Raw genomic sequence first — 13960 nt, 5'->3', positions numbered from 1 at the left:
ATTTCAAAGTACCTCTCGCTTTCAGCTCAGGTGTGGTTGCTAGAAGCTACTCGGAAGGGAAAGGAGCATTACCTGGTTTCTCCCGGTTTCCCTCGTCACCTTCACTCACCAGGTGAAGTTAGTATGTGATTTATCGCTCATATGAATTACTGTGGATGCAGAACTGCAGGCCCAGCTTGTTGGTCATTGCCATTTCTCCACCAAACAATGCAGGAATCAAAATAATGACTCTAGTGTCTGTCACGCTAGATTAGCATTCGCGTACCACCATCAACAGCTTCCCGATATTGAAGAATCCTATCAAGGCGAGGCCTTTTTGCACTGGGCAGCCATCTGGGGCAGCTAGATGGCACCTGCTTACGTGTTCTATCTGTGCCTCGTCTAAAATCCCTGGAACCCCAGGAATCCATTCCTCAGATTCAAGAGAGATTAGGGACTGAAGTCAGCCTCTGACCTTCCTATGGTCCTTCCCTATGATCTAGTGCTTCTAGTCCACTCTCTCGCCATCAGACAGACAGCCTGCAGGAAGACACCTGTGTATCACATAGACAAGTAGTCTCTACGCAGCAGGACAGCTGTTAGCCAGCCAGCCACACTTCCATGAATTCAGCCAGTGAGGACACAGCAAGCCTCGCTGAATTTAAGTAGTTTATTGGACCCAGCACAGCAGGCAGCACAAAGTGCAGGTCCATACCGATTCCCCTGACCCCCGAGCCCCATCAGGGCAATGCAGAGTAGGGCGAGGTAACTGCCACTGCACACTGTGACGCGGGATCACACCCGAGGAACTTCAAGCTGGGCAAAGCCCCATGCTTATTAGGAGCTGCTTGCAAACCCGCCCAATCTTTGACCACAGAGAGGGATTATCTTAACTAGAAAACAAATGTTCTCTGAGGAAAGCCGGAAGACCTTACTATCCCCGAAGGTCTTCAGGAAAGGAGATGTTCTTTGTCTTGCAGTATCTCTTTACACAGATATTCTTAAAGTGGCCACGGATAGCTTTGCACAGGAGACCCAGATCACACAGAAATGTGAGAGACACAGGGAGAAACTGTCCCCTGACAACACGTTGTCTTCATGTACAGACCTCCAAAACTTCCCGGAGAATGCTGGATCTTCCACTCCAGTAGGGAACAGCAAAAAGACCAAGTGCTAGAAGAAGGTGCTAGAGCCACTCCCTCCAGCCCACTGCAGTCCTGAGGCCCTTTACAGAAAGCCAGTTCAAGTCATGATATGAAGTGTGCATTCCTGGCTCAGTTTGCCACTCTGCTTCTTCCTGTTATACCTGTTTGTTTGTAATGCGCTCCCATCAACCAGACTGGCAAGTGAAATAATGCCTTTGTGAGAACTGGAGAGAGCTGTCCTTTTACCAAAACACATTATTGCCTTTTTTGTTAGAAATTGTTAATAAACGTACAAATCCGTAACAACTACAAATGTAAATTTTACCTCTGCTCTCATGCAGTGCACAGGGGCTCATGATGTTATTTTGTCAACCACAGTAAAATAACATAAAATGCACCATTTTTAACCATTTTGAAGTGTACAATTCAGTGGTACATTCACAGTGTTGTGCAAATAATCACCCCAAAAGAAACCTGTAGCCATTAAGCTGTCAATCTCTCTTCCCCTCACTTCCAGCAGCCTTCAATCCACTTTTTGTCTCTACAAATTTCCCTATTCTGGTATTTCATATAAATGGAATCATTCAATATTTGATCTTTTATGTCTGGCTTTTCACTCAGCATGTTTTCACAGTCCACTCATGTTGTAGCATAAATCAGTACTTCATTCCTTGTACAGCTGAATAATGTTCCATTGTATGGATATCACACTTGTTCACTCATCAGGTGATGGATATTTGGGTTGTTTCCGTCTTTTGGCTATTGCGAATAGTGCTGTAAACATTCGTGTACACATTTTTATTTTCAGTTCTCTTAGAGTGGAAACGCTAGGTCACATGGTAATTCTATGTTTAACTTACTAATTGCCAAATCATTTTCCAAAGCAGTTGAATCATTCTGCATTCCCACTGGCAACGTATGAAGGTTCGGATTTCTCCATATCCTCACAAGCACTTATGTTCTGTTGTTTGTTTGGAATTTCCAGATGAGAATTTTGTAATTACAACTACAGTTTTTCATTTTTTATTCAAGTATAATTAATATACAGTGTTATATTAGTTTCAGGTGTATACTATTCAACAATCCTATACATTTCTCAGTGTTCAAGGTAAGTGTACTCTTGATCCCCTTTATCTATCACACCATCCCCCATCCACCTCCCCTCTGGCAATCACCAATTTGTTCTCTATATCTAAGACTGTGTGTGTGTGTGTGTGTGTGTGTGTGTGTGTGTGTGTGTGTGTGTATTACCTCTTCTTTATGCATTCATCATAAATAATGCTGCAATAAATATAGGGGTGAATATACCTTTTCAAATTAGTGTTTTCATTTTCTCTGAGTAAACACCCAGTAGTAAAATTACTTGATTATATGGTAATTCTATTTTTAATTTTTTAAGAAATCTTTTTACTGTTTTCCACAGTGGCTGTCAAAATTTGCATTCCCACCAACAGTGCACAAGTGTTCCTTTTTCTCCACATACTCACCAACAGTTGTTATTTCTCATGTTTTTTATTTTTGCCTGTTGACAGGTGTAAAGTGACACCTTATTGTGGTTTTAATTTGCATTTCCCTGGTGATTAGTGATGTTGAGCATCTTTTCATATGCATATGAAAAGCCATCTGTATATCTTTCATAGCCATCTGTATATCTTCTGTGGCAAAATATCTATTCAGGTCCTTTGCCCATTTTTAATCAAATTATTTGAGGTTTTGGTTTTGAAGTTGTGTAAGTTCTTTATATATTTTGGATATTAATCCCTTATCAGATATATCATTTGCAAGTATCTTTCCCCATTCAGTAGGCTGCCTTTTTGTTTTGTTGATGGTTTTTTTCTGTGCAAAAGCTTTTTATTTTGGTGTAGTCCCAGTAGTTTAATTTTGCTTTTGTTTCCCTTGCGAAAGGAGACATAACTAGAAAAATGTTTCTATGGCTGATGTCAAAGAAATTACTGCCTATATTTTCTTCTAGCAATTTTGTGGTTTCAAGTCTCATATTTAGCTCTTTTTTTCTGTTATTTTTATTATAGCCATCCTAGTGGGTATGAAGTACTATCTCACTGTAGTTTTGATTTGCACTTTTCTAATACTAATGACAGTGGACATCTTTTTATGCATTTTTTGGCCATTTGTAGATCTTCTTTGATTAAATGTCTATTCAGTTTCTGTGCTCATTTTTAGTTTTTTTTTATCATGTTGTTGATTTTTAAGAACTTTTTATATATTCTGGGCACTAGAGCATGATCAGATATATGATTTGCAAATATCTTCCCCCATTTTGGGGGTCACCTTTCCATCTCCTAATAGTATCCTGTGATGCATAAGAGTTTTTAATTTGATGATGTCCAACTTACCTATTTTCTCTTTGTTGCTTGTGCTTCTGATGTCATATCCAAGAAACCACTGACTATTCCAACAATATGCAGACATACACATATATTTCCTTCAAAGAGTTTTATAGTCTTAGATTATGTCTTTGGTCCATTTGACTTAAATTTTGTATATGGTGTGAGGTAAAGGTCCAACTCCATTCTTTTGTATTTGGTTATCCAGTTGTCCCAGCACTATTTGTTGAACAGACTATTATTTCCCCAACTGAAGGTCTTGGCACTCTTGTCAAAAATCAATGACCATACATGTACAGGTTTATTTCTAGGCTCCCAATTCTACTTGCATTGTGTATAATTTAAGTTTTCTGTATATTATGACGGTTTGACATCTTAAAATTTTTTTCTGGCTGGGAGAGACTGCCTCACTCTGGGCTAAATTCTTAGAGATAGTAAAAGACCCAGACTACAGCAGACCTGTACTATTCAAACTAACCAATCCAGAGTCATACTTCCTCTTTCTGGCCCACGTACCCCAGGAGGCAACGTTCCTCTGTCTTAATCATCCCAGAGCCAAGTACCAGGCAAGCAGAGACCACCTCTATAGTCTAAAACTCAGTGAAACTATTCAAATTAGCCAATCCTAAAATGTTTACCCTGCCCTTCCTTGCCTTTCCCGTGGAAATCCGAGTAAAGGTCATGGCCTAAGTGCTCCCTCTCCCCTATCTTCTGTCTTCTGAATTCCCTGGTGTTTTTCTGTGGTCCTGCATGATATATTATGCCTCCTGTCTTTAGGATCTGTTGAGTATAATGAAACTTGTTTTTCTGAGCCTCTCCTGTGTCTTTTGCACCTGACTGATCATCCCATAAAATATACAAAACACCATTTCATTGTTCTATATGTCAATATTTATGCCAGTACCATACCATTTTGATTACTGTAGCTTTATAGTAATTTGTCAGATCAGGAAATGTGAGTCTTCCAATTTTGTTCTTTTTCAGTACTGTTTTGGCTATTCAGGGTTCCTTGAATTCCATATAAATTTTGGATTAGTTTTTCTGTAGAAAAGGCATTTTGACAGGGATTGAATCGAATCTGTAGATAATTTGGGGAAGTACGGTCATCTTCACAATATTAAGTCTTCCAATCCATGAACATAGGATATTGTTCTACTTATTTAGGTCTTCCTTAATTTCTTTCAAAAATGTTTTATAGTTTTCAGTATAGAAAAAAACTGAATATACAGGACTTCCTAATCCACCAGTAAAAAATGTAGAAATGAATCAGCAATGCAAGAAAGATGATGAGAATTCAGATTAGAGAGAGGAGAGATGCTGCCATAACTTAGTGTGAGGGGAAGGCGGAATCCATCATAGTGTCCAGGGTGAGAATATACTGACACATCTTTCTTACAGGTGGGTAACTCTGAGTCAGGGTCTCTCATGAGATTACACTCAAGCTGTTGTCATTTGAAGGCTTGACTGGAGCTGGAGGATACTCTCATGAGATGGATCACTCAACATGGCTGTTGGTAAGAAGCTTCTGTTCCTTTCCAAGTTGGAAACCCTCTCCATAGGGTTGCTTGGATGTCCTGAAGACATGGCAGTTGGCTTCCTCCAGAGTGAGTGATCCAAAAAGAATACCAGGAAAAATCTATAATGCCTTTTATGACCTTGCTTCAAAAGTCACACATAATCACTTCTAACATATTTTTTTGGTTTATTTATTTTGAAAGAGAAAGCATGGGAGAGGCAAAGACAGAGGGAGAGAGAGAATCCCAAGCAGGCTCAGTGCTGTCAGCACAGAGCCCAACATAGGGCTCGATCCTATGAACCATGAGATCATGACTTGAACTGAAATCAAAAGTTGGACACTCTACTGACTGAGCCGCCCAGGCCATATTCTATTTGTTAGAAGAAAGTCCCTTAGTCCATCCCATATTCAAGGGGCGAAGAGTGGGCCCACATCTTGAAGAAGTCCATGTCAAGTAATTTGTGGACATATTTTTAAAACTCCTACACTGAAGAATGTAGTCACCTCTTCCATATGCACTAGTCTAACACAGAACCAAATAACCACTCCAAAAACAAAAATCAAAAATCCATCATCAAAACCTGGTACAGTAGTTCCTCCTTATCCATAGAGGATACATTGCAAAACCTCCAGTGGATGCCTAAACCTGCAGATGGTACCAAACCCTATATATTCCATGGTTTTTCCTTTGCATAAATGCCTATAATAAAGCTTAATTTATGAATTAGGAACAGTAAGAGATTAACAATAGCTAATAATAAAGTAGGACAATTATAATAATATAATAAAAGTTATGTGAATGTGGTCTCTTTCTCTCTCTCAAAGTATCTTGTTGTATTGTACTCGCCTCTCTTCAGGTGATGATGTGAGATGATAAAATGCCTACATGATGAAATGAAGTGTGGTAAATGACGTAGGCATTGTGACATAGTGTCATGCTACTACTGACCTTCTGACGACATGTCAGAAGAAGGATCATCTGCTTTCGCATCACAGTTGACTGCAAGTAACTGAAACTGTGAAAAGCGAAACCAGGGATAAGGGGAGACTACTGAACAACTATTGACCTCGATTCTTAGAGACAATGCAGAAGACAATAATGACAATTAGAAACTTCCAGTGGAACGATATATTTTACATTTTTAAAATTCATGCTTACTCCTGTTAGACTATAAGTCAAATCTCATTTTAGATTATGAATTTTTTTCTTCAAAACTATAAAGTGAGAAAACTATGGAAAGCTGTATTTTATAGTAAATCTTTTGAAATTTGGGGGTAGGGGAAGTTTGTGAAAGTGGCCCTGACATAAAGTAACTATCAAGGGTTTGGAATTAAAAACTGAATTGCTTTGGTTGTCTGGCCCTTCTTTTTGGTTCTAAGACATCACACTAAAGACAAGAAGACTTGTTTATGATTGTCATTCTCAATGTTGGCATAGTATTGTTTTTAATACCTATTTCAAAGATCTTCCCACGCTGTGTCATGCTTTTAGGTCCAGTATTGCCAATAAATGGTTTAGCAGCTCTCAGAGAAATGAGCATCTAACTCTCTGCGTATGGAAGTAGCTAAATTTACAATCAGCTTGATGACTAAACAAAAGTTATTGTTTCATGGTGATAAAAACAACATTGTTTTGTAGAGTGAAAAGTATAAGCAAACTTATCTCAGAGACAAGTTCTTAAAATATTTTCCTGAAAAGATGTCCATGGGTCAGCACTGTTCATCACAACCTTTCCAGGCATGTGCAAACTGATTCATGAGTGTGAATTTATAGGATACTGAGCCTAACATCAGGAAATAGTGCTGCAAGTAATTATCACACATAAAAGACCTCCTGTTGCAAACATGTCAGTTATGCCAAGGAAAATTACTCATACTATCCTGTACCTCCCATGTTGAGGACTGCTCATTCTACTTTATATATTAAAGGACGAGCATATTAAGATGCTAGAAATGCTTCGGGGTAAAAAGTTTCTCTTTTTCATATCTACCAGTTAGTGTGGTCTACACAGGAACCCACATATTTGACTATCAGGCAAGAACTCAGTTGGAGCTGTCGGAGCATCAATTCTTTCTGTATGGCTGTCTGGGCTTTCTTGTAGCAGGAGGACTGGCTTCCAAGAGGAATTAATCCAAGAGATAAAGGTAGAAGATACAGATTTTGCAAGTTACAGTATTGCCTCATCTGCACTGTATTAGTCAAAATGTGTAGAAAGGCTTGATCCAGTAAAGGGTAAGTAAGGAAATGAATTCCACTTCTTGATGAGGAAGTGGCAAGGTCCCTTTACAGATTAGGTTGTATGATGAGTGTGAGAAGACAATCCTCCCTACATCTGTCGTTCTCCTGCAGAGGCCGGCCCTCTGAATAAAGACACTTACACAATGTTTATATAAGGAAACAATCTGTCATAATAAAGCTTCGAGATCTCTCCCCCTCCACTTCCTTTCCCTTACCTCTCTTCTCCTCTTCTCTCATCTCTCTCCCTCCCTCTCTTCCTTCTCTCTCTCTCTCTCTCTCTCTCTCTCTCTCTCTCTCTGCCCCAGGTAAAGACCTTTCCTTCCCTTCCCTGGAGAAGATTTGTTTATATTCCAGAATAAAAAAAGGTGTTGTCTGTCTCCTTTCTCTCTGTCTCTCTCTTGCTCTTTTTCTGAAAGGAAGGATGGGCAACCCTATATAAGACCAGAGTTTCCTGACTTGGGGATTTCTCCCCTTTAATGCACCCACCCACATATGCAGGTTCCGTCAAGCCTTCACCTCAAATGCTGTGGGATTCAGACTTGGGGAACCAACCAAGATGTTGCTCTGGCTGCTGCACTTGCTGTGGGAAATGAATGGTCTTGGTCTTTGACTGTGCTCTCATGTTTTCTGAAAATAGGGCAAAACTTAGATCCTTCACAGTTTCTGATTTAACAACAGCAGATACTTTTGCGACCACATTTGGAAACACAATATACTATATTCAATAAGGAAAAACCACCAGCCCCAGGGACCTGGATATAAAGGGCCACTTTGAATGATCTAAGTAGGTAAATCATTCCAAATGGGAACCAACAGGTAGAGAAAATGTCTAAGGGATAGATTAATTTTGGAAAGAGAAGCTACTAGGAAGTATTCTTAGCCTTCCACGTATTTTCATAGAGGAGAAAACTGGATGATTCCTTGGGATCTCTAATATAAGGTAGAGGAGGTTACATTTTGAGGAAAAATCTCCAGCACATCTCAGAGGCTATTAAACAACATGGTTTCTAACAAAGTACAGCAAAGTCGTATTCATAGACGCAGCTGGAAAATTTTGCTTAAATACTAAATTTGTTTCAAAAAGAGTTAGAGTTTGGATTTATAGTCAAAGATCTATCATTATCAGTTTGCCCCTTCTTCATTAGTTCTTATGGTCATGGCATCACTAAACGTCAAATCTAGACTTTCTTTGCCTAGTTTTTCCTCTGTATCTTTATGATGGCACTAGCTACCAAGAAAAAAGAAAAACCAAATCATTATTAGAATTGTATGTGTTTGTCCTTGTTTTTAGGTTGTGACCCTCTGGAATTCAGAATACTGTCTTAGTTATTTCTGTGGCCCTCAAATTATTTAACATAGTGTTTTGAACAGAACAATCACTCAATATTTAGTAGAACCAACCTAATTCCTTAACGGCCATACCATTCAAGAGCTTAATTTTGTGAACAATTAATGTTAATTGCCTGCATTTTATCCTTCAATTAATAGCAAATATAAGTTTTTTCATGATGTACTGTTCTGCAAAATGACATCATCTGCCCGGATTTAAAGCGTGTCACTAGTGATTATTTGTATTAGTGTAAGTCGTGAATTGTTTAAATGGCCTAATACTGGTGTAAAGCCATGTAAAAAGAAGCAAAACCATAAATTAAACTGCCTTCCTCTAGTTCCCAAAACTGCCACAGCACCAGCTGCTTTGCCAAATGACTTTACCGCATTTGTCTGTCTTCTCTCCAAGTGCATCAACTGTGCCATCTGGATGCAGACGGACAAACCCTCCAGTGAGCTTGTTGTAGAATTGAAGAGTATTTCCTTTCATAAACTTCCATCTTTCTGCAGCCCACTTAATATGAAAACAAAACAAAACAAAAACACCAACATGAGAAGACAAAGAGAACATTATATACTGTTTTTTTTTTAACACATCAAATAGCAATTTGGACACTATTGATACCAAATAATTTAAGGCCAAAAGTAAAATCTTACTGTTTCTTTTCTACTAAGTTCTAACTTCTGCCCTGAAGGTATAAAGGAAAGAGAAAATCATTAATTTCAGCAGAGTCATGCTTTCCTCAATCATCGTAAGAGAACCTTCCCAGAAATGTGCATATAAGACACTCACGCCCAAAAATGATACTGTTATCCCTGGCATACAGTTCTCTGGCAATTTTACCATCATCTTCCCCTTGATCCAGCCATCTATGGAAAGAAAAATAGATCAGGAATATTGTGGCTTTACACTTACACTGAGCACTGGCAATTATGGAACCAAGTCAGAAATAACGGGTAACAGGAACCGGAAAAAGTCATAGGTATCTTGTTGGCACATGCAGAGCAGAAAATGGAAAAGGAAATGCATGAAGTGACTAAGAAAGTGCAAGGGAGGGAGGAGAGGCTGCCATCAGATTATGGGAGAGGTACCTGCTTTCCCTAACCCACAGGTCAGTCGGTCAGTTAGCTGGTCAAGGTCACAGATCTTACACCCCCTGCACCAGTTCTTAAATTCCTGGTTTTAAGCCATCAACTACATTTCAAACAACAGTTATTTCATAAACGCCTATTATTGGTTCCATAGGGAAAGAGGCAGGAGAGTGCTGAAAGAAAGAGCAAATCTATCACCACTTTGGAAGAATAACCCAAAAATCAAGGCCTAGTGACAGTAAGTCAGCAAAGCCATCACTGTATAAAAAGCCACGTGCAACATTTATTTTGTGCATTTATTATAACCGAGCTTAATTTGTGACCTAGTCCACAGGGGATCAATTTTCTTGCCAGGGACTTTCATTCTCATATGAGAAATCATATTTTTTTAAATCTTTCCAGGTAAACCAAGGAAGATTTAATCATATTTTTTAAATCTACCTTAATTTACGGAGAAAGATTTAAACTTACATCAAGAATGATGATAAACATATTGTATATCTTTATAAATAGAAGCAGATGCCCCTAAAATTAATCTTCAAAAAAGTTACCCAGCAAAGCATTAGTGACCAGGAATAAGTGGATAAGCTATCCATTGCTCCAAAATACATGAACTTGGAACTAATATGAAATGAATCTGATGAATGTAAAAGCAAACCTACACACCTGTGACAGAAGAAGGCATATTCGCGGTCTGTTGTGGGATCCTTGATTACAACATCATCAAGAAACCAGCCATTTCCTAAACACAGATTAAAAGAAAGAAAAGTGTAAATATGTATGGCCTAGGTATTACTTGAAGTTTTGGAAAGATGTCCTGGCTTCCAAATGTATGTGAAGGCTTTATGTACTGTAAAGCTTTAATACTTCAAATAAAGCAAAATATAAGAAAAGCTATAAGAAGCATTTAAAAATATGTCTTATACATGTAACAAAAGCACAACATGTTGTTAGGTTTCATGTTTTATGATATCTACCTCAATACTATTTTCCAAGAAGTTTGAAAACAGACCAATTCAACAATTTCTCTTGATTTCATAAACTGTATTTATATCCCTGGACCTAAGATCTTCCAAAAAATATATACCTAATGAGCTAGCAATACTTTGTATTTCTAAAACATACACATAAAGTTAATTAAAGTTCAAATTTGAATCAAGTATATATTTTGCTAATCCAGAAAATGAACTTTTAGATACTCTGTTGAAGCACACAGACTGAGCCGGTATACATGAAGACAGTCATTTCCTTTTAAATATTTGATTTTATATTAATTTGAAAACTGGAGTTAGTTAAGATATAATTTAATTTTACTTATAGATAAAATGGAATATTTTAACCAGTCACACTAGTTTCCTCTATACAAAAGAGTCAGCTCAAAATCTATACTCTTCTAATCAAATATCCTTGAGTTTATGAGTTAATTACTAATAACTAGAGGATGAAACTTTTTTTTAGTGTGTTTATTTTTGAGAAAGACAGAGACAGAGACAGAGCGTGAGCAGGGGAAGGGCAGAGTGAGAGGGAGACACAGAATCCGAAGCAGGCTCCAGGCTCCGAGCTGTCAGCACAGAGCCTGATGTGGGGCTCAAACTCACAGAGTTGTGGGATCACGACTGGAGTCAAAGTCGGATGCCTAACCAAGTTGAGCCACCAGATGCCCCTAGGATGAAACTCTTTTAACAAAGCATTCAAGGGCCTTCATTGCCTGGCTTCTGCTTACTCTTTAACTTCATCCCATAGTATATACTCCCATCATGGAACCATGCCAAATTGCTCATAGTTCCCAGATCAGCATGCATCAAAACCACCAGGAGGGATTAGAAAAGCACAGATTGCTGGGCCTCACACCGAGTTTCTGATGCAGTAGCCCTGCGATTAGCAACCTAAGGGGACTAACTGTCCCAGTCTTCCCTGGAAAGAGGGGTTTCCCAGGATGTTCCTATACTGGGAAAGTGTTTCCACTAAACACTAAACAGTGTTTAGTTTCAGTGCTAAAACCAGGAGAGTCCCAGGCAAACCAGAATTATTGGTCATCACATAAAAGAAACCAAGAATGGAATTTTTAATGAGATCCCAGGCAATGCTGATGATCCAGGAACCACTTTGAAAACCACTGCCATAGATAATGGATATTCATAATTTACACATGGTGCTCCATCACCCATGCCATTGCGTATGCCTAAAATGCCATCCCCAAAATGCTTTATTTCATTTTTTTATTTAAAAAAATAGAATTACTTGTCTCCTTTAAGGAAAATTAAAATGTTACCAGAATTCTGAAATGGGTTTTAAGAGCTACTGAGGAGTCTCTAAAGAAAACTCTTGGAGATGACAAGGTACTGATTTTTAAAATACTTTGTAAGTTAATAGGTTTAATTAATAATCAGTATAAATATATTTTTTAATGTTGGTTTATTTTTGAAAGAATAAGAGAGAGCATGAGTTGAGGACAGACAGAGAGAGAGAGGGAGACACAGAATTGGAAGCAGGCTCCAGGCTCCGAGCTGTCAGCACACAGCCCAACGCAAGGCTTGAACCCACAAACTATGAGATCATGACCTGAGCCAAAGTCAGACACTTAACCGACTAAGCCACCCAGATACCCCAATTAGTAATTAGTTTAAAAGTACCTATATAAAAACATATTATCTCCAAGAACAGTCAAGTGGAGGCAAGATCAGCTGAAAGACAATGTGAACGTGAAATAAATATCACTGTAATTCACTGAAATTTAGGAGTGGTTTTCTATACACCATACACTAGACTTGTGGGTTAATTAAAATTTTACAAAACTAGATAAGAAAAAAGGTTAAACTTCAAATATTATATTTCTTTGTATAACACTAAAGATTTACTTTTTGGCCATTTTTTCCAAGTTCTTTATATGATGAGTGGTTTTTTAGTGTATCCTTTTGGAAATAATGTTATGAGACTCCGAGTGCTATTTAATCTTCTTTTTAGCAGGCTGCACCCTCCACCCCCATTGATGTGCGGCATAAGCTATACGTGTGTGCACACATTCAACTTCTGACACAACAGGTCTAAGTGGGCACTGACTCACTGCAGACACCTAGGTAAACGCTGACTTCCTCCTCCTGCCCGCTGATACCTTCCCCATAAAAGTAAGGCATTTGCTGTGTCACTGACTCTGAGGACAGTAATATCCCTGGTGTGACCCTCTGTTTCCGTAGAGAGGGGACGCATGAGGCTCAGTCACACCCTTTGCTGCTGCAGAGTAAGGACAGAAGCTCGCAAGAAGGAAGGAGAGGCTGAAGAGCACCAACCAGGCCCAACTCCACCACCCTGCTCTGCCTTGTTGGTGTGGACAGGAGTATAAGCTTAGGTCACTGGGCCTCACTGATGACTAGGGCACAGGGGGAGCAGAATGTCATCCACCCCATATTGTCCTACCTCATTCCACCTCCTGATGCTAGGTAGGGGTGGACACTCAGACACGACGAGAATTCACTGACACCAGGGGTGGGAGACAGCGGAGTGCTGACTAGCCCCAGCTTGCACTGCTTTCTCCTATTTGCAAACGACAGGGCTGTCTACGGATAAAATTCCAAACAATCTACAAATAATAATAAATAATAATAATAATGAATGATAATAATAATAATAAATCCCAGAAGTAAAATGTGAGTTGAGTGACATCTTGGATACAAGACAAATCACCACACAAAAATACATCGCATTTCTGTATACTAACAATGAACAAATGGAAACTGAAATTCAGGCACGATGCCACTTAAAATCACTGTAGAGATTAAATATTTAGGATAAACTTAACAAAACATGTACAGAATTTGTATGCTGAAAATCTTTAGATGCTGAGGAAAGAAATCAAAGAATGCTTAAACAAATGAAGAGATACGCCCATACTACATTCATGGATTGGAAGTCCCAATATAGTGAAAGCATCAATTCTTGCCAAATTAATTTCTAGGTTTGGTATAATTCCCTTCAAAACCCAAGCAAGTTTTCTTGTAGATACGGATAAACTTTTCTAAAACTTACATAGAAAAGGAAAGGTCTTAAAATAGCTAAAACAATCTTTAAAATATTAAAATAGGAGGGGCGCCTGGGTGGCGCAGTCGGTTAAGCGTCCGACTTCAGCCGGGTCACGATCTCGCGGTCCGTGAGTTCGAGCCCCGCGTCGGGCTCTGGGCTGATGGCTCGGAGCCTGGAGCCCGTTTCCGATTCTGTGTCTCCCTCTCTCTCTGACCCTCCCCCGTTCATGCTCTGTCTCTCTCTGTCCCAAAAATAAATAAAAAAACGTTAAAAAATAAAATAAAATAAAATAAAATAA

At 38.8% G+C, this 13960-nt stretch overlaps 1 protein-coding gene across 1 annotated transcript in view; it reads right to left on the bottom strand.

Annotated features, from left to right (window-relative positions):
* LOC125156169 (uncharacterized) overlaps positions 1 to 12779 on the bottom strand; it is a 61230-nt gene extending 48451 nt beyond the window's left edge. The window contains exons 1-5 of the mRNA XM_047841958.1: positions 12710 to 12779; positions 10312 to 10387; positions 9347 to 9477; positions 9211 to 9242; positions 8938 to 9067 (exon numbers count right to left, since the gene is read on the bottom strand). Of these exons, the coding sequence (XP_047697914.1) occupies positions 8938 to 9067; positions 9211 to 9242; positions 9347 to 9477; positions 10312 to 10387; positions 12710 to 12779 (439 nt within the window). The remainder of the gene's footprint in view (positions 1 to 8937; positions 9068 to 9210; positions 9243 to 9346; positions 9478 to 10311; positions 10388 to 12709) is intronic.
* Positions 12780 to 13960: the final 1181 nt, after the last annotated feature.

Source organism: Prionailurus viverrinus, chromosome F2 (genome assembly GCF_022837055.1).
Source record: "Prionailurus viverrinus isolate Anna chromosome F2, UM_Priviv_1.0, whole genome shotgun sequence".
In the NCBI taxonomy this organism is placed as follows: domain Eukaryota; kingdom Metazoa; phylum Chordata; class Mammalia; order Carnivora; family Felidae; genus Prionailurus; species Prionailurus viverrinus.
Note: the sequence above shows the minus strand (reverse complement) of the source record. Positions and strands in the feature narration are given on the sequence as shown.